The sequence below is a fragment of the Bufo bufo genome, chromosome 6, assembly GCF_905171765.1.
Source record: "Bufo bufo chromosome 6, aBufBuf1.1, whole genome shotgun sequence".
Taxonomy (NCBI): domain Eukaryota; kingdom Metazoa; phylum Chordata; class Amphibia; order Anura; family Bufonidae; genus Bufo; species Bufo bufo.
The window spans coordinates 289,538,031-289,563,759 of record NC_053394.1 but is presented as its reverse complement, the minus strand read 5'-3'; the positions used below and the strand labels follow the sequence as shown (position 1 = coordinate 289,563,759).

Here is a 25,729-nt window from a genome sequence, read left to right as displayed (position 1 = left end):
TTAGTTATTGTGAGCCAAAACCGGGTGTGGTTTAAAAACACATATATTTCCTTTAGCCTAAATTCACACGACCGCATCTGTTCTGCAATTTTGTGGAATGGGTGCGGACCCATTCATTTCAATGTGGCCACAAAAGATGCGGTCCGCAAATTGCAGAATGCACACGGGCCGGTATCCGTGTTTTGCAAAACACTACAGTCGTGTGGCTGTAGCCTTATACCTTATCTCTAGGCTTCACTACTGGTTTATATAAATCACTGCAAAAGGTGCACCACAATGATACGCAACTGACAATACTGGCTAATCCCTCAGGCTGATGTTAAAAACTGAGACTTTAGCCAATGTATTCCAGTCAGGAACACAACGGAGCCCTTTTGCACAACCGTCAAGGTATCTCAGTGTGGCATGGGTCCTACCACTAGACTACCTATGGTGTGTGAATTAAATCTTAGCACCATTCAGACCGTGTTTACACACCATAGGTAGTCTAGTGGTAGGACCCATGCCACACTGAGATACCTTGACAGTGGTTCAAAAGGGCTCCGTTGTGTTCCTGACTGGAATACATTGGCTAAAGTCTCAGTTTTTAACATCAGCCTGAGGCCTCATGCACACAACCGTTTTTTTTTACGGTCCGCAAAAACGGAGTCCGTAGGTCCGTGATCCGTGACCGTTATTTCGTCCGTGGGTCTTCCTTGATTTTTGGAGGATCCACGGACATGAAAAAAAAGTTGTTTTGGTGTCCGCCTGGCCGTGCGGAGCCAAACGGATCCGTCCTGAATTACAATGCAAGTCAATGGGGACGGATCCGTTTGACGTTGACACAATATGGTGCAATTTCAAACGGATCCGTCCCCCATTGACTTTCAATGTAAAGTCAGGAGTTAATATACCATAGGATCGGAGTTTTCTCCAATCCGATGGTATATTTTAACTTGAAGCGTCCCCATCACCATGGGAACGCCTCTATGTTAGAATATACCGTCGGATTTGAGTTACATCGTGAAACTCAAATCCGACAGTATATTCTAACACATAGGCGTTCCCATGGTGATGGGGACGCTTCAGGTTAGAATATACTAAAAGAACTGTGTACATGACTGCCCCCTGCTGCCTGGCAGGTGCTGCCAGGCAGCAGGGGGCAGCCCCCCCCTGTAGTTAACACATTGGTGGCCAGTGCGGCCGGCCCCCCCCCCCCCTCCCCTGTAGTTAACTCATTGGTGGCCAGTGGGACCCCCTCCCTCCCCTTGTAGTTAACTCGTTGGTGGCCAGTGGGCCCCCCTCCCTCCCCTGTAGTTAACTCGTTGGTGGCCAGTGGGCCCTCTCCCCTCCCTCCCCCTCCTAATTAAAATCTCCCCCCTATCATTGGTGGCAGCGGAGAGTACCGATCGGAGTCCCAGTTTAATCACTGGGGCTCCGATCGGTAACCATAGCAACCAGGACGCTACTGCTGTCCCGGTTGCCATGGTTACTTAGCAATTTGTAGAACCATTATACTTACCTGCGAGCTGCGATGTCTGCGTCCGGCCGGGAGCTCCTCCTACTGGTAAGTGACAGGTCTGTGCGGCGCATTGCTTAATGACCTGTCACTTACCAGTAGGAGGAGCTCCCGGCCGGACGCAGACATCGCAGCCTCGCAGGTAAGTATAATGGTTCTACAAATTGCTAAGTAACCATGGCAACCGGGACAGCAGTAGCGTCCTGGTTGCCATGGTTACCGATCGGAGCCCCAGCGATTAAACTGGGACTCTGATCGGTACTCTCCGCTGCCACCAATGATAGGGGGGGAGATTTTAATTAGGAGGGGGAGGGAGGGGAGAGGGCCCACTGGCCACCAACGAGTTAACTACAGGGGAGGGAGGGGGGCCGGCCGCACTGGCTACCAACGAGTTAACTACAGGGGAGGGAGGGGGGCCCACTGGCCACCAACGAGTTAACTACAGGGGAGGGAGGGGGGGGGCAGCCGCACTGGCCACCAATGCGTTAACTACAGGGGGGGCCCACTGGCCACCAATGAGTTAACTACAGGGGAGGGAGGGGGGGGCCGGCCGCACTGGCCACCAATGTGTTAACTACAGGGGGGGGGCCCACTGGCCACCAATGTGTTAACTACAGGGGTCGGGGGGGGTCTGCCCCCTGCTGCCTGGCAGCACCTGCCAGGCAGCAGGGGGCAGTCATGTACACAGTTCGTAGTATATTCTAACCTGAAGCGTCCCCATCACCATGGGGACGCCTCTGTGTTAGAATATACTGTCGGTTCTGAGTTTTCACAAAGTGAAAACTCAGCTATGAAAAAGCTTTTATGCAGACGGATCTTCGGATCCGTCTGTATAAAAAGTAACCTACGGCCACGGATGCCAATCTTGTGTGCATCCGTGTTCTTTCACGGACCCATTGACTTGAATAGGTCCGTGAACCGTTGTCCGTCAAAAAAATAGGACAGGTCATATTTTTTTGACAGACAGGATACACGGATCACGGTCTCGGCTGCAAAACGGTGCATTTTCCGATTTTTCCACGAACAGATTGAAAGTCAATGGGTCCGCGAAAAAAAAACTGAAAACGGCACAACGGCCACGGATGCACACAACGGTCGTGTGCATGAGGCCTGAGGGATTAGCCAGTATTGTCAGTTGCATATTATTGTGGTGCACCTTTTGCAGTGATTTATGTACTGTATTTGTATATTTTCATCCACACACTACTCCATTTTGTGTAGGATGCCCTTGTGGTGCATGTAAATTGCGGATCCACAATACCAGGCGTGTGCGTTCCGCATTTTGTGGAACGGCCAGCCCATAATAGAACAGTCCAATCTATAATACAACAGTCTGCAATGCGGACAATAATAGTACATGCTTTATTTTTTTGTAGAATGAACATGCGGACATACGGTCACGGAACGCACATGGAATATCTTCAGTTTTTTGCAGCCCCGTTGAGTGAATGGTTCCGCTTACGGGCCGCAAAAAAATGCAACGGACACAGACAAAAAATACCTTCGTGTGCATGAGCCCTAACTGATCAAAATAACTGAAGAAATGACTGAAATGTGAACTTGGCCTCACACCCCCTCCTCCTTTCCCCATAATTAAAATAAACAATAAAAAATAAACACTAAAGGCATTGCCAAACACCTGAACTATTAAAATATGAAAATATTTATTCCATATGGAGAAACGCATAACGGGGAAAAAAACAAATGGCCATTTCTGCTTTTTTCATTGCTTCACAGCCCCCCACAAAATTTACAAAAAATGTATCAAAAAGTCATACACACTCCAAAATGGTATCAATATAAACTACGGATCATCCCACAAAAAAAATGAGCCTCTATACAGTTTCGTAGATATAACTATAAAAAGTTATGGGTCAGAATATGGTGATGAAAAGAAAGAAATTTCAGGTTTATTTTTTTTTATATAAAAACACAAGAAACGCTATATAAGTGTGGTGTCGTTCAAATTGTGCTGACCCAGAGAATAAAGGCATAAGGTCAGTTTTACCATATAGGGAATGACGTAAAAACAAAACCCATATACATTTTTCCTTCCACTACATCATGTGCAATATTAACCCCTTCCCGACATATCATGTAATAGTACGTCATGGCGGCAGGGGCGTTCCCGCATTTTGACGTACTATTACGTCATGGTGATCGGGCGGGCACCGGAGAGGTGTGCGCCCGATCACTGCAGGGGGCCGGCAGTCCCTGATAGCCGGGCCCCTGCTGTATCTGCTGGCATCGCTGTACAAGCCGATGCCGGCAGATTAACCACTTCTATGCCGTGATTAGCGCTGACCGCGGCATAGAAGGTATTTGCGGCGGGTGAGGAAGCCCATTGGGTCCCCGCGCTGCTCTGGCAGGGCCCCGATGGGTGAGAAGGCAGCCTGATGCCGTGCAGAGGCTGCCCAATGCCTTGCACGGCATCTGGACCTGCCTTCTACGGGTGCCCAGGAGATCCAGCCTCAGGCTGGGTCTCCTAGGCAACTTGTTAGTGTAGGCCCCTTTCACACGAGAATTTCGCGCGGGTGCAATGTGTTAGTGAATGCATTTCACCCGCACTGAATATGTACCCATTCACTTCAATGGGGCTGTGCAGATGAGCGGTGATTTTCACGCATCACTTGCGCGTTGTGTGAAAATCGCAGCGTGTTCTATATTCTGCGTTTTTCATGCAACTCAGGCCCCATAGAAATGAATGGGGATGCATGAAAATCGCATAGCATTCGCAAGCAAGTGCGGATGCAATGCGATTTTCCCGCATGGTTTCTAGGAGATGATGTTAGTAAATTGATAAAAGTAAATTTACAGTATTATTTTCCCTTATAACATGGTTATAAAGAAAAATAATAGCATTCTTAATACATGTTCGCGCAGTCGACATCATCTTCTTTCTTCTTCTTTCAGGACCTGCAAAAGGACCTTTGATGTAATTGCGCTCACTGAGCACGGTGACATCAACGCAGGTCCTGCTGAATGCAGGTCCTGAAAGAAGAAGAAAGAAAACGATGCCGGCTGCGCGAACAAGGGGATGAGGTGAGTTAATTTTTATATTTTTTTTAACCCCTCAAGCCACATTTTAGTAAACATTCTGTATTGAGAATGCTATTATTTTCCATTATAACCACGTTATAAGGGAAAATAATAAAATCTACAGAACACCTAACCCAAACCCGAATTTCAGTGAAGAAGTCCGGGTTCGGGTCTGGGTACCACATTCAGTTTTTTCTCATGTGTGTGCGTGAACATCGGAGAGCAATCGCAGTCAAAACTGACTGCAATTGCGTGCCTACTCGTGCGGTTTTCCCGCAATGAACACGCAACGCATCCGGATCAAATCCAGGACGCTCGTGTGAAAAAGGCCTAACAGGCAATGCATTACAATACAGATATATTGTAATGCATTGTAGAGGGCATCAGACCCCCAAAAGTAAAGTCCCAGAGTGGGACAGAAATAAAGTTTAAAAAAAAAAAGTCAAAAGAAGAGTTTTTAATGTTTCAAGTAAAAAAAGAAAAAAAAAAGACCTTTTCCCCTGATTTTATATTAATAGAAAAAAAAAAACACACACATATTAGGTATCGCCGCGTCCGTAATGACCGACTCTATAAATATATCACATGATCCACTCCATCCAATAAACACCGTAAAAAAAATTAAAATAAAAGCTGTTTAAAAAAATTCCATTTTTGTCACCTTACATCACAAAAAGTGCAACATCAAGCGATCTAAAAGGCATATGCACCCCCATTATGGAACCAATAAAACCATCACCTCATCCTAAAAAAAAGAGCCCCTACATAAGACAATCGCTCAAAAAAGAAAACAAAACTATAGCTCTCAGAACATAGAGACACTAAAACATAATTTTTTTGCCTCCAAAAATGCAATTATGGTGTTAAGGTGAAATAAATAAAAAAAAGTATACATATTAGGTATCGCTGTGTCTGTAACAACCTTCTCTATAAAAATATCACATGACCTAACTCCTCAGGTGAACACCGTAAAAAAAATAAAAACTGCCAAAAAAGCAATTTTTTGTCACCTAACATCATTTAAAGTGCAACACCAAGCGATAAAAAAGGCGTATGCCCCCCACAATAGAAACAATCAAATCATCATCTCATCCCGCAAAAAATGAGCCCCTACCTAAGACAATCGGTCAAAAAATAAAAAAGCTATGGCTCTCAGACTATGGAGACACTAAAACATCATTTTTTGTTTAAAAAAAATGCTATTATTGTGTAAAACTTAGATAAATAAGAAAAAGTATACATATTAGGTATTGCCATGTCCGTAACTACGAGCTATATAAAAATATCACGTGACCTAACCCCTCAGGTGAACGCTGTAAAAATAATTATATAAAAATTGGCAAAACAACCAATTTTTTTGGTCACCTTGCCTCATAAAGTGTAATAATGAATGATCAAAAAATCATTTGTACCCAAAAATGGTACCAATAAAAACGTCAACTCTTCCTGCAAAAAATGAGCCCCTGCACAAGACGATTGTCAGAAAAATTAAAAAAATATGGTGTTCAGAAAATGGAGACACAAAAACATTTTTTCAAAAATGTTTTATTAGGTAAAACTGAAACAAACAAAGTAGACATATTTGATATCACCGCGTCCGTAACAAACTGCTCTATAAAAATAGCACATGATTTAACCTGTCAGATGAACGTTGTAAAAAATTAAAAATAAAAACAGTGCCAAAACAATTTTTGGTTACCTTGCCTCACCAAAAAAGTCATATAGAGCGATTAAAAATCATATGTACCCCAAAATAGTACCAATAAAACCTTATCCCCTAGTTTCCAAAATGGGGTCACTTTTGGGAGTTTCTACCGTAGGGGTGCATCAGGGGTGCTTCAAATGGGACATGGTGTCTAAAAACCAGTCCAGCAAAATCTGCCTTCCAAAAACCATGCGGCAGTCCTTTCCTTCTGCGCCCTTCCATGTGCAGTTACATCAGTTTACGACCACATGTGGGGTGTTTTTGTAAACCTCAGAATCAGGGTAATAAATGTTGAGTTTTGTTTGGCTGTTAACCCTTGAGGTGTTAAAGAAATATTTTTTATTAAAATGGAAAATCTGTCAAAAAAAGTGAAATTTTGAAATGTCATCTCCATTTTCCTTTAATTCTTGTGGAACATCTAAAGGGTTAACAAAGTTTGTAAAATCAGTTTTGAGTAACTTGAGGGGTGTAGTTTCCACAATGGGGTCATTTATGGGGGGTTTCTATTATGTAAGCCCCACAAAGTGACTTCAGACCTGAACTAGTCCTTAAAAAGTGGGTTTTGGAAATTTTCTGAAACATCCCCAAAAAATAAAATGACATTTACAAAATGATGCAACCATAAAGTAGACATATGCGGAATGTTAAGTAATAAATATTTTATGAGGTATCACTGTCTGTTTTAAAAGCAGAGAAATATAAATTTTTGGTAAATTTGGGATTTTTTCATAAATATTTATTAAATTTATGACTATCATGAAATACAATGTGTCACGAGAAAACAAAATCTCAGAATGGCTTGGATAAATAAAAGCGTTCCAAAGTTAATACCACATAAAGTGACACATGTCAGATTTGCAAAAAATGGCCTGGGCAGGAAGGTGAAAACAGGTAGAAGGGGTTAAATAGTGACATTACAAAGTGCAACTTCTCCAGCAAAAACAAGATCTAATACGGTTAAGTGAACAGAGAAATAAAAAAAGTTTATGTTTACGTGAAGGTTGGAAGTAAAAAATGGAAACAAAAAGTAAAATGCTCGGCTCTTTAAAGGGTTAAAGCCGGTGTCTGGATGCTGCCAGAATCCAAGGCAGGTGACCTTTCACACTTTAGCTCAATTCAGCGGGTTCACAGCGTTCAAAGTAAAAAACCATAGCAGAAAGGGCAGAGGTTTCTGCCATTCAATACGAGAAGGATATTGCATCAGCAAAATTCGCAATGTGAACATACTTTAAGGCCCCTTTCACACAAGCGAGTTTTCCGCGCGGATGCAATGCGTAACATGAACGCATAGAACCCGCACTGAATCCTGACCCATTTATTTCAATGGGTCTGTGTGCATGAGCGTATTTTTCACACATCAGTTCTGCGTTGCATGAAAAACGCAACATGTTCTATATTCTGTGTTTTTCACGCAGCCCTGGCCCCACTGAAATGAATGCGGCTTCCTTTAAAAAACGAATTGCGTCCGGAAGCAATGCGTTTTTTACTGATGGTTGCTAAGAGATGTTGTTTGTAAACCTTCAGTTTTTTATCATACGCATGAAAAGCGGTATGGAATAAGCATGGAATAAATGTGAAGAGTCAATTGATGTTCAATTTTAAGGCCTTATGCACACGGCCGTTGTGGGGCCGTTCCGTGCATTGGGGACTGCAATTTGCGACCCCCAATGCGCAGGCAACGTCCGTGCGGCTGCCGGGATGGATCGAGACCAAATAGAACATGTTCTATTTTTTTGCGGTGCGGAGGCACGGACAAACCCACAACGGAAGCACTCCGCACCGGAGCTCTGGATTGCGAACCCATTCAAGCTGTTTGCGGGCCGCAATACGGCCATGTGCATGAGGCCCAAGGGAGATGACCTGTGGCAGGGCTTGATAGGATCTTAGCTATGACAGGCCTCAGAGCCTCCATAGTGCCTCTGTGGGGTTCCGTGCCTCTGTTCCGCACCGCAGCTTCGGATTGCGGACCTATTAAAGTGAATGGGTCCGCACCTGTGATGCGGGGAGCACAAGGCCGATGCCCGCATAGTGCGGACCCGCTGTTTGCGGGCTGCAATACGGCCACGGCCGGGCAACGGCCATGTGCATGAGGCCTAATGCAAATGTAAAATCCATACACATCGCTAGGCACAGGGATCTCAAGTCTCCCGGACGTTCAGGGAGTCTCCCGCTAATAGCGGCTCCCTGACACCCGCATGGTTTACTGATAGCAGAGCAGAAAGATAAGAGAAGTGACAGGACAGAGTTTAGATTACAGGTTGAATTAACCCTTTAGGGTCAAATTGGCTTCTCAAGGAGATATATATGTTAAAGGCATCCCTTCTTCTGTCTCATTCAGTAGCTATAGAACTATTGAGAGAGATGTATTTTTTTTAAATACATTTACACATTTAACCCTCCATTTTAATTATATTATTTACCCCAGTGTTAAATTCACACCCCCTGGATGCTTGTTTTTTCCCTACAGTGGGGTAGATAATTACACACAGGGTTTTAAAGAATAAACTTCCTGACTCAGACCAAGAGCCGACTCAGCGAGTCAGCAAGTGAATCCAAGCATCCGCGCATGCGCATTGCGCAACCTAAGCTTCGGTTCACTTGCTTCTTGTCATCTCAGCGAATGAACCGAAAGATTCGATTCATGAATCGGTTCATTTGAATGAACTGATTCAAATGAACCGATTCATGTGAAAGATCCGAACTTCCCATCTCTAGTTTACTCGCAGTAAACCTTTCCGACAACCTGTAGCAGTGTCCCCTTCTCGGCGCGTGCGCACAGTGCAAGAAGAAGCCGATGCCAGCAGTCCGCAACGGCGCATCAGGCTGAGCCTGTGCGCACGCGCGGGATCTCAAAGCGGGAGGAGGGGGAGGGAGGGAGAGGCGGCACTGAGGAGTAGAAGGCGGCGCTGGGCACGAACGGCGATGTGTGCGGCCGGGCATCATGCATCCACAGACCTCCCCTGCTTGGGCACCTTAATTAAATGATTGACAGGTTAGTAGAACCTGTTTTTTCCGCAGGATAAAGCCACAAATAGCTTTTATAAGGCCACCTTAGAAATCAGAATGCTACCCTGGACATGAGCAGATGTTTAGCTCACAGGGCTTATAGCTGGTGACAGAATCCCTTTAATCATATACATAAATATGATAATTTGGGGCAGGGTAATGAGCCCAGTCCTCCACACCATAGAGCAAAGTGTGCAGATACTGCATATGTTTGGAAAATGTAATAAAAAGTTTGTGAAAAAAAAAAAAAACCTCCCTGAAATTAGATTTTGCAGGTTGGGATGTCTGTAGGCAATATGAGCTATATAGAACCAAGAAGCCAACACTTTATTGCCCCGTGTTGTAATAAAAAGTCTGAGTTAAAGGGGTTGTCTCACTTCAGTAAGTGGCATTTATCACGTAGAGAAAGTTAATAGAAGACACTTAATAATGTATTGTTATTATCCATACTGCCTCCTTTGCTGGCTGGATTCATTTTTTCCATCAGATTATACACTGCTCGTTTCCATGGTTCCGACCACCTTGCAATCCATCAGCGGTGGTTGTGTTTGCAAACTAGAGAAAAAGGCCCCAGCCTCTTCGGTGGCCGGCAGCGCCGGACTAGGGATAAAAACCAGCCCTGGAAAAAGTTGCACACCAGCCCCACAGCATCGCATCATTATTTACTTGTTTATAATAGGAGAAAGCATTCATTTTAAAACACGTGTGTAAACACGAATATGAACTTTGCCCCACGATAGCTCTTTTGTAGAACCCCCATTGTTCATATTATCACAGTGTTTTCCCAACCAGGATGCCTCCAACTGTTGCAAAACTACAACTCTCAGCATGCTCAGACAGTGTTTAACCACGCCCTTTGACCCGCCCCTTTTTTGTTGGCCACCTATTTAATGATTGTTGCATGCAACATTTTACTTGACCAGCTATTTTAGATATTTTACAGCAGTCCTGTTACAACCCCCCCTCTCCCATGAGCCTTTCGACCAAATAATAAAAATATTTATAAAATCTCACCCGTATGCTGGGTAAAATCGATAATAAAGATCAACTACAAAAATAAACATATTTCCCATGAAAACTTACAATTACTTGGCTTGGCCCTTGGAGATCTCGGACACCACTTCAACACTTTGGCCGGGGGCTCGGCGGAGCTGATGTTGTGCTTTATCCTAATGAGAAAGATTTCATAATAAGGATTTGGAGAAGGGGCAGAGGCATAGCAGAGCAGGGAGAGTCTGGTGCTACTACTAGGGGGTCATACCATGGGGGAGTAATAAAGCCCACCAAAATGCCCCCCCAGTAGAAATAATTCTCCTTATCTCCTTAGGCCTCATGCACACGGCCGTGTAACCTGGCCGGGATTCCTTCTGACAGCAGGAGCGCACGGCGTCATTGGTTGCTATGACGCCGTGCGCTTCATGCCGCCACTGCTGTACAGTGATACACTCGTATGAGTGTATCACTGTACAGCAGCGGCGGCATGAGGCGCACGGCGTCATAGCAACCAATGACGCCGTGCGCTTCTGCTGTCAGACGGAATCCCGGCCGGGTTACCACAGACCGCTCTCGGCCGCGGAACACGGCCGTGTGCATGAGGCCTTATAATGTGCAAAACATACCCCTTTGTAATGCCCTCAGTTGAGCTAATGTTCCCATAATATGCCAATATAAAATACCCCTTCTCAGTCCCCCCGTAGTACCCACCATAATGTGTCCCAGTATAAAATGCCCCTAGACAGAGCCCCCCATATAAAATACCCCTTCTTTTTAGCATCAGTAAATGCCCCTATAGTGCCACCCAATTATCTGCCAGTAATAAGTGCCCCAATAGATGCCCCCAATCATGTGCCAGTAAGATGTGCCCCAATCATGTGCCAGTAATAAGAGCCCCCCACCATCATGTGCCAGCAGCCAGAGCCCCCCATATCATGTGCCAGTAGCCAGAGTGCCCCCCCTATCATGTGCCAGTAGCCCCCCTTATTATGTGCCAGTAGTCCCCCTTATGTGCCAGTAGCCCCCCCTTATCATGTGCTAGTAGCCCCCCTTATCATGTGCCAGTAGCCCCCCTTATGTGCCAATAGCCCCCCCTTATCATGTGCCAGTAGCCCGTCCTTATGTGCCAGTAGCCCGTCCTTATGTGCCAGTAGTCGTCCTTATGTGCCAGTAGCCCCCCCTTATCATGTGCCAGTAGTCCTCCTTATGTGCCAGTAGCCCCCCCTTATCATGTGTCACTAGCCCCCCCATTATGTGCCAGTAGCCACCCATCATGTGCCAGTAGCCCCCCATCATGTGCCAGTAGCCCCCCATCATGTGCCAGTAGTCGTCCTTATGTGCCAGTAGTCATCCTTATGTGCCAGTAGCCCCCCTTATATCCCAGTAGCCCCCCCTTATGTGCCAGTAGTCCCCCTTATGTGCCAGTAGCCCCCCCTTATCATGTGCCAGTAGCCCCCCTTATCATGTGCCAGTAGCCCCCCCCCCCATCATGATCCAGTATTGTACCTATATAAAAAAAAAACACTTATACTTACCTCCAGCGATGAGATGCAGGCCTCTTCCGGCCTGTGTCCCTCGCTATACGGCTCAGGCGGCGCGATGACGTCATCGCGCCGCCTGCACCGGCCTCTGATAGGCCGCCAGCACTAGGCCGGCAGCCTATCAGAGGAACAGGAGGGGACACACCTCTCCCTCCCCTGCCGCAGCATAGACATCTGTATCGCATCTGTGGACGGCGATACAGATGACTATGGAGATGAGCGCTTCCACAATGGAAGCGCTCATCTCCTGCTGTGCCCTGCCGCCGGCCGCCCCCACTTGTCACCAGGGCCGCGGCCTTGCGGCACTCAGGCCTGTTGGGACATTTCCTGGTATCCCGGCAGGCCAGTCAGGGACCGTGGGAGCGTACATAAGCTGGAGCTTCTTTTTTTTTTTTTTAGAATGCAAGCACAACCACCGCTGATGGATTGCAGGGTGGTCATGACCATGGAAACGAGAAGTATATAATGTGATGGAAAAATGAATCAAGCCAGCAAAGGAAGCAATATGGATAATAACAATACATTAGTAAGTGCCTTGTATTAACTTCCTCTACATGATAAATGCCATTTGCTGTAGTGACAAAACCCCTTTAAATATGTATTCCAGATTTTTAGACGGTGCCAGTCTTGTCCTTAGGCTGGTTCTGGTATTGCAGCTCAGCTCTCACCACTTATATAATCACTTATAATCCTGTTTTATTTCTCTTAGGTGGATGAAAATGTGTTCAGCTGCAAGAGGTCCTTGACAAGTGTTGCATTCGCCCTGTCTTTTCTCCAGAGGATGGATATGAAGCCATTGGTGGTGATGGGTTTAGCCAGCACATACTGTGCCCGGCCTTCAGCTCATGATGCCAAGTCTTTGCTGGTCCACAACTGCCAAAGTTTGGTGGATTCCATCCATACCAACTCTGGGACTGCTTTGCCCTTTTTCAATGGAGGATCTGTGCTGATGGCTCGTGAACAAGATGGCTGGTACTGTCTACACTGTACTATCATTATACAGGGATCTGTTTTTTGCTGCAGAGGAAGCACTAGGTCACTAGTTCTTGGAGGACTTTGATTGACAGGACCAAGCAGTTAAAACGTCATCATGACTGACCCGGTCAATCAAAGCGCACAGTGTGTAGAGAAAGCAGAGCCTTTAGGTGTAATGGCAATGCCCCTGTTGCTCCTAGAGGTTCATATGCATACATTAAAACATGAGGACACATATGAACATGGGATCAACACAGATTCCTTCAGCTGCCAAGTGCACATGCAACAGGTCAGTCAGTTTCATAGGTACAAATCTGCTGACAGATGCCCTTTAAATGCTTCTGTATATTCCCAGGCTGAGGGATGCAGATTTATGATACAAAAGGCCAAACCATCTCAAAGTGTGAAAGGGTGCGCTAGCAATGTTCCCTTTCACAGCAGTAAGGTACGTGCAATACTTTGCTGAGTGACTCTATATACATGACCTTGTAGGTTCTGGACATTCAGATTTTTTTCTGTCTTTCTGGAGTACTCTGGTGTAGCAGATGTTCTTTAGCTGTGGAAGTCTCAAAGATGGTATTTTTCTGGGACTTGAGGCCTTGTCTGCAGAGCTTTCTCACATATGTCTATCCTCTTCCTCTGCTTAGACTAGACTTCCAAGGGGGCGGACCCAGGGTCCATCTCCCCAGAAACCCAACCTGTAAACATTGGTCTTAACCCTTAATTGTCCATACAGTGCCATTAGGTACACAAATATAATAAATCACATTAAACTTAAAGGGTTTCTACCACCAGAAATACTGTTGTGTAGCTGACTGATATAGCAATGCGCTAATGTCAGCACTACATAACAGTATGTTTCTAACATTAGTCCCTGCAGCCGTTTTTGTTAAAATAAGCACTATTATTATATGCTAATGAGCCTCTAGGTGCTATGTGGGCGTAAAATCAGCACCTAGAAGCTCCGTCTACTCACTCATTATCCCGCCCAGGTCCAGTGTTCTGCCCGCCCAGCTCCTCTTGATTGATGCCACTGTTCCCTGCATCGTTCGGCGAAATCTTGCGCCTGCGCCGTTCACTTCTGTCTTCGGCGCAGTGAGTGAAGGTCGCTCTCCTGATGCCGGCTTCCTCACTGTGACGTAGTCGGCGCAGGCGCAGTGAGGAATCCGGCACCAGGATCGCATCATTCACTCACTGCACCGAAGACAGAAGTGAACGGCGCAGGCGCGGGATTTCGCCAACGATGCAGGGAACAGTGGCATCAATCAAGAGGAGCTAGGCGGGCAGAACACTGGACCTGGTCGGGATAAAGCGTGAGTGGACGGAGCCTCTAGGTGCTGATTTTACGCCCACATAGCACCTAGAGGCTCATTAGCATATTATAAAAGTGCTTTTTTTTAACAAAAACGGCTGTGGGGACTAATGTTAGAAACAACTGTTATGTAGTGCTGACATTAGCGCATCGCTATATCAGTCAGCTACACAACAGTATTTCTGGTGGTAGAAGCCCTTTAACAATATAACATCAGTTAACCCTTTGCAGTAACCCTATTCTGGGGCACTGCGTATGTAGGGCCTCTTGATTCTTCCCCAATGGCAGCTGCTGTGCGACACTTTGAATTTCAATCCGTTTATTTTCAAGAAGATAAGCCGCTGCCAGAGATGTCTGGCAGCAGCTTTCCTGATCCAGATCACAAGCACACTTAGCGGAGTCAGGTATGCATGTGTATGGGAGGGGTGAGGAGTCAGCTATCTCTCCTGACGTCATATGTAGTGATGAGCGGCAGGGGCAATATTCAAATTCGCGATATTTTGCGAATATTTGGGCGAATATTCTCCATATATTCAAGAATTCGCATATACATGATCTCCAGGCATTATTTTCTTTATTTGCGAAAATTCGCATAACTGGAATTTTAAAAAAATCGAATATTCGCGATTACGAATATATTTTGCGATGTTCTAAATATTCGCGAATTCTCGAAGTGCCGATATTGGCGATTAAAATTCGCAATTTAAATATTCGTGATCAACACTAGTCATATGCTCGGCCAAGCATGTATGAGTTTTCAATGGGAAAGAGTCAGGCACTCCCCACACCTTTGATCTGGAGTCAGCAACCTTTAGCACACCAGCTGCTGTGAAACTACAACTCCCAGCATGCACACTTGCTGAGTATTCTGGGAGCTGTATTTTCAGAATAGCTGGATGATCCCTGCATGAGACTGTCAGCCGGTACAGTCAACAATACTCTAATGTGCATGGGGGCCCTTAGTCTCCCTCCAGAGTTATTTTCATGATACCTGTGTGTTCTCTCCTAGCTATGGAACAGTTTCAGCGGTGGACACCGAACTGCTCACTTGGTGCCTCAACTCTGGTAACATCCCCATCATCTGTCCTATTGGAGAGACACCTTCTGGCCATTCTGTTCTTTTGGACTCCTTGGACGTAACCTCAAGCATCTCACGGGCCTTAAATCCACTTAAGATCATCTTCCTCAATACAGCTGGTGGTCTGAAGGACTTGAGTGAAAATGTAATATTACTATTGCTAAATAAGGGATTAAAGTGGTTGTCTGGACTACAAATATTATTGACCGATCCTCAGGATAGGTCATCAATATAAGATTGTTTATGGACCGAAATGTGGCACCTCCACCGATCAGTTAATTCAGGCTGCTGTGGTGCTGGAAATGATACAGTGTACGGAGTGGAAGCATATGGCTCCTTACTCTGGTTACCAACATATGGCAGGGCAGCTCCCATTTACTTGAATGGAAGCTGAGCTGCAGTACCCTGGCGCAGCAACTACACCACGTACAGAGCTGTGCTCCATATTCTGTGGCCAGGGGCGTAGCTATAGGAGGTGCAGAGGTAGCAGTCGCTACCGGGCCCAGGAGCCTGAGGGGGCCCCAAAGACCCTTGTGCCACATAAGAAGACACTGGTATTATAGAAAGTGCATGCTGATCAAGTTACACCTCTGGCTGGAGGGAAGGGGTAGGTCAAGAATTTGGCATGGGGAGGGTTGCCGTTTCAATTTTTGCCTCAGGCAGCAGGAAGGTTATGTGCTTCCCTGCCCCTGACCACAAAGCACCGAGGGAAGGGGGCCCAGGATGAACTCTTGCACCAGGGCCCATGACCTGTGGCTGACCATGGGGGTGCTGGGCGTTGGACCACAACTGATCTGATATTATTGATTTGTCTTGAAGATAGGTGATTAATATGTATCTGTAGCCTTTTTTACGTTCTGGGGCACAACTCCAGACCAAAGGGGTTGTGGACTCCAAGGCCTGACAATCATTTTAAAGGGCTGTCTGTCCTTGGAGACGACAACCCCTTTGGTTTTGATTTCTGCCCCAGAACAACAAAAAAGGAAGAATCACCTGTCCTCAGTTCTGCCACTGCTCCATACAAGCTGGACCGGGAAGCGCCTGGTTTCTGTGACCGCTGTGGGCATTCACATGCCTAAGTGGTCACACAGCAGTGATGTATCACTCAAGGCTGATGCTTGAGATTCGCCTCAGCAGTCACAGGACCCAGCTGCTTCCTGGTACTGCGGGGGCCAGGAGGGATGGACTGCGGACAGGTGAGTCTTCCTTTTATTATGTTCAGGGGCATAGGTTCGGACCAAAAGGATTGTTGGCTACAAGGATGGATAACCCCCTTCAAGGGTGTATGCCACCACTACATTTATGTTTAATCATGCTGAAAAGAGTAAAGTAATCAAAGCTTTCATTGACCCCTATTAAAAGCATTTGGCGTTACTAGTGCGGCTCGTTTTGGCGATCCAGCTATGCGACTATCTTCTTGTGGCCAAGCTTGCACAGTAAATCCTATATGCTGTCCTCTATCAGTGCAACAGTAGCAGTGCTCACTGCGTGCATGCACTGTGTTAAAGTTGAAATCATCTGCCTCAAGCCTCATGCACACGGCCGTTGTTTTGGTCCGCATCCGAGCCGCCGTTTTCACTTCAATGGGGCCGCAAAAGATGCGGACAGCACTCCGTGTGCTGTCCGCATCCATTGCTCCGTTCCGTGGCCCCGCTAAAAAAATATAACATGTCCTATTCTTGTCCGTGCTTTGCGGACAATAATAGGCATTTATATTAAAGGCTGTCCGTGCCGTTCCGCAAATTGTGGAACGTGCATGGACGCCACCTGTGATTTGCGGACCACAAAACACACCACGGTCATGTGCATGAGGCCTCAGCCAACTCTGTTCAAGCACTGTGAAAGCCATGATGTTCAGGGCAGGAGAGAAGGCAGGAAAAGTTCCTTGGTGTCCCTTCCTTCTGAACCACTATATACACAACGCTGTAGGAGCGCTGTATATACAGATGAGGAAACGCTATGCCGCTTTCTGTTTTGGCCCCAGCGGTCATGTGATAGCCGGGCCAGGAGACTGCAGGAGCTGTTGAGTCTTCTTTAGACCTTGATGTGACTCACCTTGATTACTAAACAGGGTGATCAAGTGAGCCTTAGGCTACTTTCACACTAGCGTTCGGGGCTCCGCTTGTGAGTTCCGTTTGAAGGGGCTCACAAGCGGCCCCGAACATATCCGTCCAGTCCTAATGCATTCTGAGTGGATGCGGATCCGCTCAGAATGCATCAGTCTGGCACCGTTTGTCCTCCGCTCTGCTCAGCAGGCGGACACCTGAACGCAGCTTGCAGCGTTCGGGTGTCCGCCTGGCCGTGCGGAGGCAAACGGATCCGTCCAGACTTACAATGTAAGTCAATGGGGACGGATCCGTTTGAAGATGACACAATATGGCTCAATTTTCAAACGGATCCGTCCCCCATTGACTTTCAATGTAAAGTCAATACGGATCCGTTTGCATTATCATGAACAAAAAAAAAAAAAATTTTTTTTTTTTTTTGTTCATGCTAATGCAAACGGATCCGTTCTGAACGGATCTAAGCGTTTGCATTATAGGTGCGGATCCGTCTGTGCAGATACTAGACGGATCCGCACCTAACGCAGGTGTGAAAGTAGCCTTAGTCTGATATCCACAGTCAGTCCCTTGGTTTAGCCTGTCAAGTGTAAAATAAAAAAAATAAAGTGTATAAATAAAAAGTTTCACATGTAAAAAAGCGCCCTTTTCCCCAATTAAGTCATTTAAAAATTATTAAAAATAGAAAGAAATAAAAGAAGACATATTTGGTACCAGGTCTGTAATGGCCGGCTCCATAATAATATCACATGATCTATCCCATCAGGTGAACACTGTAAAAAAATATACAAACTACGCCAAAACAGTTTTTTTTTTCTTCTCACCCTCCCTTAATAAATGAAATAAAAAGTGATCAGAAAGCCAAATGTACCCCAAAATGGGGGTGTCAGTAAAAACTACATCTTGTCCTGCAAATACTAAAATAAAAAATCAGGGGAAAAAGTGAAATTTTGAAATTTCACCTCAATTTGCTTAAATTCCTGTGGTTTACCTAAAGGGTTAACAACATTTCTAAAATAAGTTTTGAACAGTTTGAGGGGTGTTGTTTCTAAAATGGGGTAATTTATGGGTGGTTTCTACTATGTAAGCTCCTCAAAGTGACTTCAAAACTAAATTAGAGTTTTGATTTTGGAAATTGTCTTGAAAATTTTGTATTCTTAAAAAAAAAAAAATATAACATTACCAAAATAGTGGCAACATAAAGTAGACATATGGTGAATGTTAATTAATAACTATGAGGTATCACTATCTATATTAAAAACAGAGAATAGAGAAGATTTTTGCAACTTTTCCGTAAATTTTGAATTATTTTTTTTATAAATAAAGGTAAAACATATTGACTTAAATTTACCATTAACATGACAAACAATGTGTCAGGAAAAAACTATCTCCGAATGGCTTGGATAAGTAAAAGCATTCAAAGGCTACAGGGTATTACCACATAATGTGACGCTTCAGAATCACAGAATTTTGCTCTCGGTCAGGAAGGGTGGGGTAAATGGCCTGGTCTGGAAGAGGTTAAGAAAAAAAAAAGAAAAAAATACTTTTCCCAGAAACAATGTCGTGTCTGGTAATGGAGTTCAGTCCTATTCACATCAATGGGACTAAGATGAAATACCAGCTGTATCCTGTGGACAAATGTGGCACATTTTGGGGATTTTCTAATCTAATAGAACCTCTTTAAGACTCCTGTGGCTCATGTGTTTTTCAAACAAATGAATCTTTTTGCATTGATAGTAACACTGGTAGACTCTAGGAACTCCAGAAAATACACACCCTCTGCCTGTCCCACCTGTAACCTCCCTATACCCTACAGGCTGTAGGACACGTGAATCTTCCAGCAGACTTGGAACTGATGAGGAATGCCGTATGGATGAGCGAAAGACAGCGCAGGCAAGTGACTGTCATTGTGGATCTCCTGAACCGCCTGTCACCTTCTTCTTCTGCTGTCATCACATCAGCCCAAACTCTGCTTAGTGAGCTTTTCAGCAACAAAGGTATTAAGTGAAATGGAATTTCAGATGTAGCAGAGCTGAATCTGTCATCAAACTCTATAAGGCAGCATCCAATGGTATACATAGTATAGAGGACAAGATGGGAGCCCTAGGAGAGAAGGCTCAGCGGTGTCGAACTGGTGTTCCTTGGACCCACCAGAGGAAATTATTATTGGGCCTAAACCCTAAATCATCTATAAAGTCTAAGGCCTCTTTCACACGGGCGAGTATTCCGCGCGGGTGCGATGCGTGAGGTGAACGCATTGCACCCGCACTGAATCCAGACCCATTCATTTCTATGGGGCTGTGCACATGAGCAGTGATTTTCACGCATCACTTGTGCGTTGCGTGAAAATCGCAGCATGCTCTATTTTGTGCTTTTTTCACGCAACGCACGCCCCGTAGAAGTGAATGGGGCTGCGTGAAAATCGCAAGCATCCGCAAGCAAGTGCGGATGCGGTGCGATTTTCACGCATGGTTGCTAGGAGACGATCGGGATGGGGACCCGATCATTATTATTTTCCCTTATGACATGGTTATAAGGGAAAATAATAGCATTCTTAATACAGAATACTAAGTAAAATAGTGATGGAGGGGTTGATAGGAAATCTTACCGTCCCACTTGGTACCCCTGGTACCAAACTTCTAGTATCGGCTTGGTTTGAGTCTTGTTCTGACGTCAGGAGAGCGCTTCACTCAGTAGGGAATAACAGACACAACAATGATGTACTGAATGAATGCTCTAAAGTTTATTATTAGTACACACAGATTATATAGAGGGGTTTACGCCCCCATATTAGCATATCAACGTAAGTTATTTATTCAACCTATCATAAATCAACATGCTCTATTCTACAGGCATATTTGGGGGAAACATCTGGGCGTAGTGCCAAAGAGATTCATTTTACAGAGAACAGAAACTGATACACAAACAAAGAAGCTTCTACATGTTGTATACCATGGATTCCCTTCAGGGGTTAAAAAAAGAAAAGAAAAAATTTAACTGACCTCATCCACTTGTTCACGCAGCCCGGCTTCTCTTCTGTCTTCTTCTTTGATGAGCTGGGAGAAAAGGACCTTTAGTGACGTCACTGCGCACATCACATGATCCATCACCCTCTTCTTCCGTGAAGAAGTCCGGGTTTGGGTACCAAACATGCCGATTTTTCTCCGGCGCGTGCAAAACACATTAAAATGTTTTGCACTCGTGCGGAAAAATCGTGCATTTTCCCGCGACGCACCCGCATTTTATCCGGCCCAAATTCATGACGTCCGTGTGAAAGAGGCCTAATATGTTTTAAATTAAAAAAAAGTGGACCCTGGAGGCGATTAGCTTCAATGGCAGCTCCAAATGTTTTTAGTTTTTTTTTATCCTGGACTTTGGGGCCCATTATGGCTTCAGAGACTGGGCCCACCAAATGAACCTCTGGTACTCTGGTGAGCCAGTCTAGTGTTTTTGAGAACAGGTGGTGATACAGTCATGGGCCTGTGCTAATGAGTCCAAAGATGTTCCCACATTCACCGGCCAGCAACTGCATGAGACCCTCAGAGATACACTTAAGCAACTACTAGCCATCATGGTACCCATTAATTTTACACACACACATCTGTTCTGTCTTCCCCTAGGACCCATCAAATGTGTGGCATGGGCCTGAAGGGTGCATAATTACAAACCTTTAACATTGCAACTAGGTCCCACAAATTACAATAAGGGAATGTGGCAAGGGGTATGACATGAGTCTTGACTTCTCACCTTGTGTCCTGCATAGGTTCTGGGACCCTTTTTAAAAATGCAGAACGAGTGTTAAGGTTCGATTCCCTCCAGGACATAGACACAGATCGCCTGATCTCCCTGGTCAACACATCCTTCCAGAAGAAGCTGAAGGAGGATTATTTCAGCAATGTGGCGAAGCGAATGCACTCGATCTATCTTTCTGAAGGGTAGGAGCACTCTGTCCATCTGAAATAGACATTCTGATGAATTGAAATTATTTTTTTCCGAACCATACCCGTCTTGTCCATGGCTGAGCTTGGTAATGCAGTTCAACCTTCATTTTTCTAGTCAATGAGGTTGATTTGCAACATCAGACAGCCATGGAGAAAAGGAGTCCATAATCAACATTTCAGATCTAGACAGTGTATGTCATTGTCACAATAAGTAACCCGATAAATAATCCACAGGTATAATGCAGCTGCTATCATCACCACAGAACCCGTGCTGGGAGGAACCCCTTATATGGACAAATTTGTGGTCAGTTCTGGGAGACAAGGGCAAGGATCTGGTCAGATGCTGTGGGAGTGCGTGCGACAAGACCTGAAGACTCTGTTCTGGAGATCAAGAGCCACTAATCCTATTAATTCCTGGTAAGTAGAGATCAGACAGGAGATATAGTAATAACATATGACACGTGATCTGTGGGCAGATTACAGCTGGGTCTACACTTCCATCTTGGCCACGACGAGATCACTGGGTAGCAGTGATACCGTGGAACTGAATGGGGGCTTCAAGTTGTTCAACCCGAGAATTGCAAAAAAAAATCCGATACTGCTGGGTTCTTTTCGCAAGTCTGGGGTCAATTCGCACTCTAGCCGTGACCCCTTTCAGATCAATGGCTTAACTTTTACACGGTGATCTTTGGTGTTGCAACAGGTATCACAGCTCGATTGCTGTTTAACTCCATTAGGGCCAGCTGTTCCGTTCCAAAAATTATACATGCACACGGATGTCATCCGTATTTTTCGCGGACCGCAAAATACATATGGTCGTGGTTCATGAGCCCTAAAGGTGATGTTCAGAATTAAGAAAATACAGACTGTAAAGGAGGATCAGTATAACAGATAATTAAGGGGATTGTACTAAATGAACACTATCATTTGAGGAAAATCATATTGTGTTTTAAAAGGGTTGTCCAGAATTACAAAAAACATGGCTGATTTCTTCCAAAAACAGCACCACAGAGGTCCAAAGATTCTTTGTACTGTAGTATTGTGGTTTATGGATCTAATCTAGCCCCATGGACGGCTGCACCACTTTCTGATAGAAAGCTGCCACATGTTCTTCTAGTTCTGGACAACCCCTTTAAAATACAATAGGATTTCCCTCAAATGATAGTGTTAATTTTGTACAATCCCTTTAATGATCTGTTATACTGATCCTCCTTTACAGTCTGTATTATATTCTAGAGCTGCATTCATCATTTTGAGAGCTCAGAGCTGAAATCTCCTGGCATTCCTTGCTAGGTTAATATCGGCACATAGCTTGTTCTGGCGATTTTCACCCAGAAAAGTGATACCATGACATCAAAAACAAAAAAACACTGCTATATTTGAGTGTAGTCTCTAGCATCCCTAGCCCTTATTTCTTACACATGCTTTTCCATTACTACAGGTATTTTAAGAACAGCGATGGCAGCTTTTCGAACAAGCAGTGGATATTTTTCTGGCTGGGTCTGGCAGATATCAGAGATTCATATGAACTCGTGAACCATGCTAAGGGCCTGCCTGATTCATTCTGCAAAAGCCCCATCTCCTGACATAGATGGGTGCCACCTGCTGGACATTCGTCAGTACTACATTCATACCACACTTCCATACAAATGGATCTCAATCTACTGTATACACGTATAGGAAATATAACTGGGGTGGTTAACAGATTAATTATTTTACACCTATGTATTTAAAGTCTTATTGTATGTCTGTGTAACCTATACTGTGAACTTTATAAAAATATCTGTAATAAGCTTGATATGATGCTGTAATATACCCTCATCATTGACCATGATCTTTTAAAATGTCCTATGAGACACATTTAACTGCATTGTATAAAATATATATAATAATTTGCTTTCTAAACATTTGCCATTTTGCTCTCTTAAATGGGTATTCCAGCAGGTGATAAGTGCTAGAACATGGGGGAACTAGGTGATACACAAGAATGTGGTGGGCTTAATGGGATAAGTGCTAGAACATGGGGGAAGTAGGAGATAAATACTAGAACGTAGGGGAACTAGGTGATGAATATGACAATGTGGTGAGACACATTTAACTGCACACAACTCATTCACTTCAATGGGGCCGAAATGATGCAGACAGCACTCCGTGTGCTGTCCGCATCCGCTGTTACGTTCTATGGCCCCGCCAAAAAAATAATAATAGAACGTGTCCTATTCTTGTCCGTTTTGCAGACAAGAATAGGCATTCTGCAGATACACAATTTGCGGACCGCAAAACGCGGCGCGGTCGTGTACATGAGATCTAAGGTGATAAACTCTAGAATGTGAAGGAATTAATGGGATAAGTACTAGAACGTGGGGGAACTAGGAGTTAAATACTATAACGTGAGGGAATTAGGTGCTTAATACTAGAACGTGGGGGAACTAGGTAATAAATACTAAAATGTGGGGGCCCACCTGCTGGGACACCAACTGATTACTGTTAGGGCTGTTTCACACGAGCGAGTCCATTGCGGGAATCACACTCCGTGTGTGAGTGTGATCCTCTGTTCTGGACTTGCAGGAGCGCACAGCATTATCATGATTTATAATGCTATGTGTCTCTGTATGGCCTTTTTTCCACAGAATCCAAGTGACATAAAGCTGTCAGTATGATTCTGTAGAAATAAGGTCAAGCAGAGGCACATAGCATTATAAATCATGATAATACTGTGCGCTCCTGCAAGTCCAGAGCAGAGGATCACACTCACACATGGAGCGTGATTCCCGCAATGGACTCGCTCGTGTGAAACAGCCCTTAGAGATGAGCGAATCGAAGAAAAATTTGATTCGCTCCGAATTTCCTCATGCTTCGCGGTAACGAATCAAATTTTTTTCTAAAATGGCTCTGGGAAGGTGGGATCACCCATAATGCCATGCATGCAGCCAATCAGCAGCCAGCCAGCCCTGTGATGCCACAGCCCTATAAATAGCCTCAGCCATCTTGGATTCAGCCATTTTCCAGTGTACTTAGTGCAGGGATAGACGTTAGCAGGCGCTAGGGACAGTGCTAGGAAAAATTGTGCTAAAAAAAACTATTTACAAGTACAGGGAAAGATTATTCAAGGTGTAGGGAAAGGATAGGGAGGAATCATTCAACAGTATTTATGTTGAATAGGGTTCAGTAGGGGAGGTTACAGCCTGGGTAATAGGAACAAACCTATGAAAAACTATAAGGAAAAAAATAGAACATGTAAAAAACAAATAAAAGCGGCCAAACTAGAGACCGAGAGATTAATTGCCAAAGAGAGTAAAACTAACCCTAAAATGTTCTTCAATTATATAAATATTATAAAGTATAAATCTGAAGGTGTCGGCCCTTTAAAGAGTAATGAGGGGGGAGTCGCAGAGAGCGACGAGGAGAAAGCAAAGCTGTTAAATATTTTTTTTCTCCAATGTATTCACTGAGGAAAATAAACTGTCAGATGACATGCAGAATGTAAAAACAAATTCCCCATTAAAAGTGTCCTGTCTGACCCAGGAAGAAGTACATCAGCGACTTAAAAAGATTAAAATAGACAAATCGCCAGGACCGGATGGCATACACCCCCGTATCCTAAGGGAATTAAGTAATGTCATAGCCAGACCCTTATTTCTGATATTTGCGGACTCTATACTGACAGGGAATGTCCCACAGGATTGGCGCATGGCAAATGTGGTGCCAATATTCAAAAAGGGTCCAAAAACAGAGCCTGGAAACTATAGGCCGGTAAGTTTAACATCTGTTGTGGGTAAACAGTTTGAAGGTTTTCTGATAGATGCTATGTTAGAGCATCTCAACGGAAATAAGCAAATAACGCCATATCAGCATGGCTTCATGAGGGATCAGTCATGCCAAACTAATTTAATCAGTTTCTATGAGGAGGTAAGTTCTAGACTTGACAGCGGTGAATCAATGGATGTCGTATATCTGGACTTCTCCAAAGCATTTGACACTGTACCACATAAAAGGTTAGAATATAAAATGAGAATGCTCGGACTGGGAGAAAACGTCTGTATGTGGGTAAGTAACTGGCTCAATGATAGAAAACAGAGGGTGGTTATTCACATACTCAGATTGGGTCACTGTCACTAGCGGAGTACCTCAGGGGTCATTATTGGGCCCTATTCTCTTCAATATATTTATTAATGATCTTGTAGAAGGCTTGCATAGTAAAGTATCAATTTTCGCAGATGACACTAAACTGTGTAAAGTAATTAACACTGAAGAGGACAGTATACTACTACAGAGGGATCTGGATAGATTGGAGGCTTGGGCAGATAAGTGGGAGATGAGGTTTAACACTGACAAATGTAAAGTTATGCACATGGGAAGGAATAATGCAAGTCACCCGTACATACTAAATGGTAAAACACTCGGTAACACTGACATGGAAAAGGATCTAGGAATTTTAATAAACAGCAAACTAAGCTGCAAAAACCAGTGTCAGGCAGCTGCTGCCAAGGCCAATAAGATAATGGGTTGCATCAGAAGGAGCATAGATGCCCGTGATAAGAACATAGTCCTACCACTTTACAAATCGCTAGTCAGACCACA

General features: G+C 44.6%; 1 protein-coding gene across 2 annotated transcripts in view; it reads left to right on the top strand.

The window, feature by feature from the left end:
• The window catches only part of NAGS (N-acetylglutamate synthase), a 48,187-nt gene extending 24,848 nt beyond the window's left edge, over nucleotides 1-23,339 (top strand). For both annotated transcript variants that reach the window (XM_040435376.1, XM_040435375.1), the window contains exons 2-7: nucleotides 12,492-12,754; nucleotides 15,079-15,292; nucleotides 19,024-19,204; nucleotides 20,971-21,142; nucleotides 21,383-21,565; nucleotides 22,590-23,339. In XM_040435376.1, coding sequence (XP_040291310.1) covers nucleotides 12,492-12,754; nucleotides 15,079-15,292; nucleotides 19,024-19,204; nucleotides 20,971-21,142; nucleotides 21,383-21,565; nucleotides 22,590-22,734 — 1,158 coding nt within the window. In that variant the 3' untranslated portion in view covers nucleotides 22,735-23,339. The remainder of the gene's footprint in view (nucleotides 1-12,491; nucleotides 12,755-15,078; nucleotides 15,293-19,023; nucleotides 19,205-20,970; nucleotides 21,143-21,382; nucleotides 21,566-22,589) is intronic.
• Nucleotides 23,340-25,729: the final 2,390 nt, after the last annotated feature.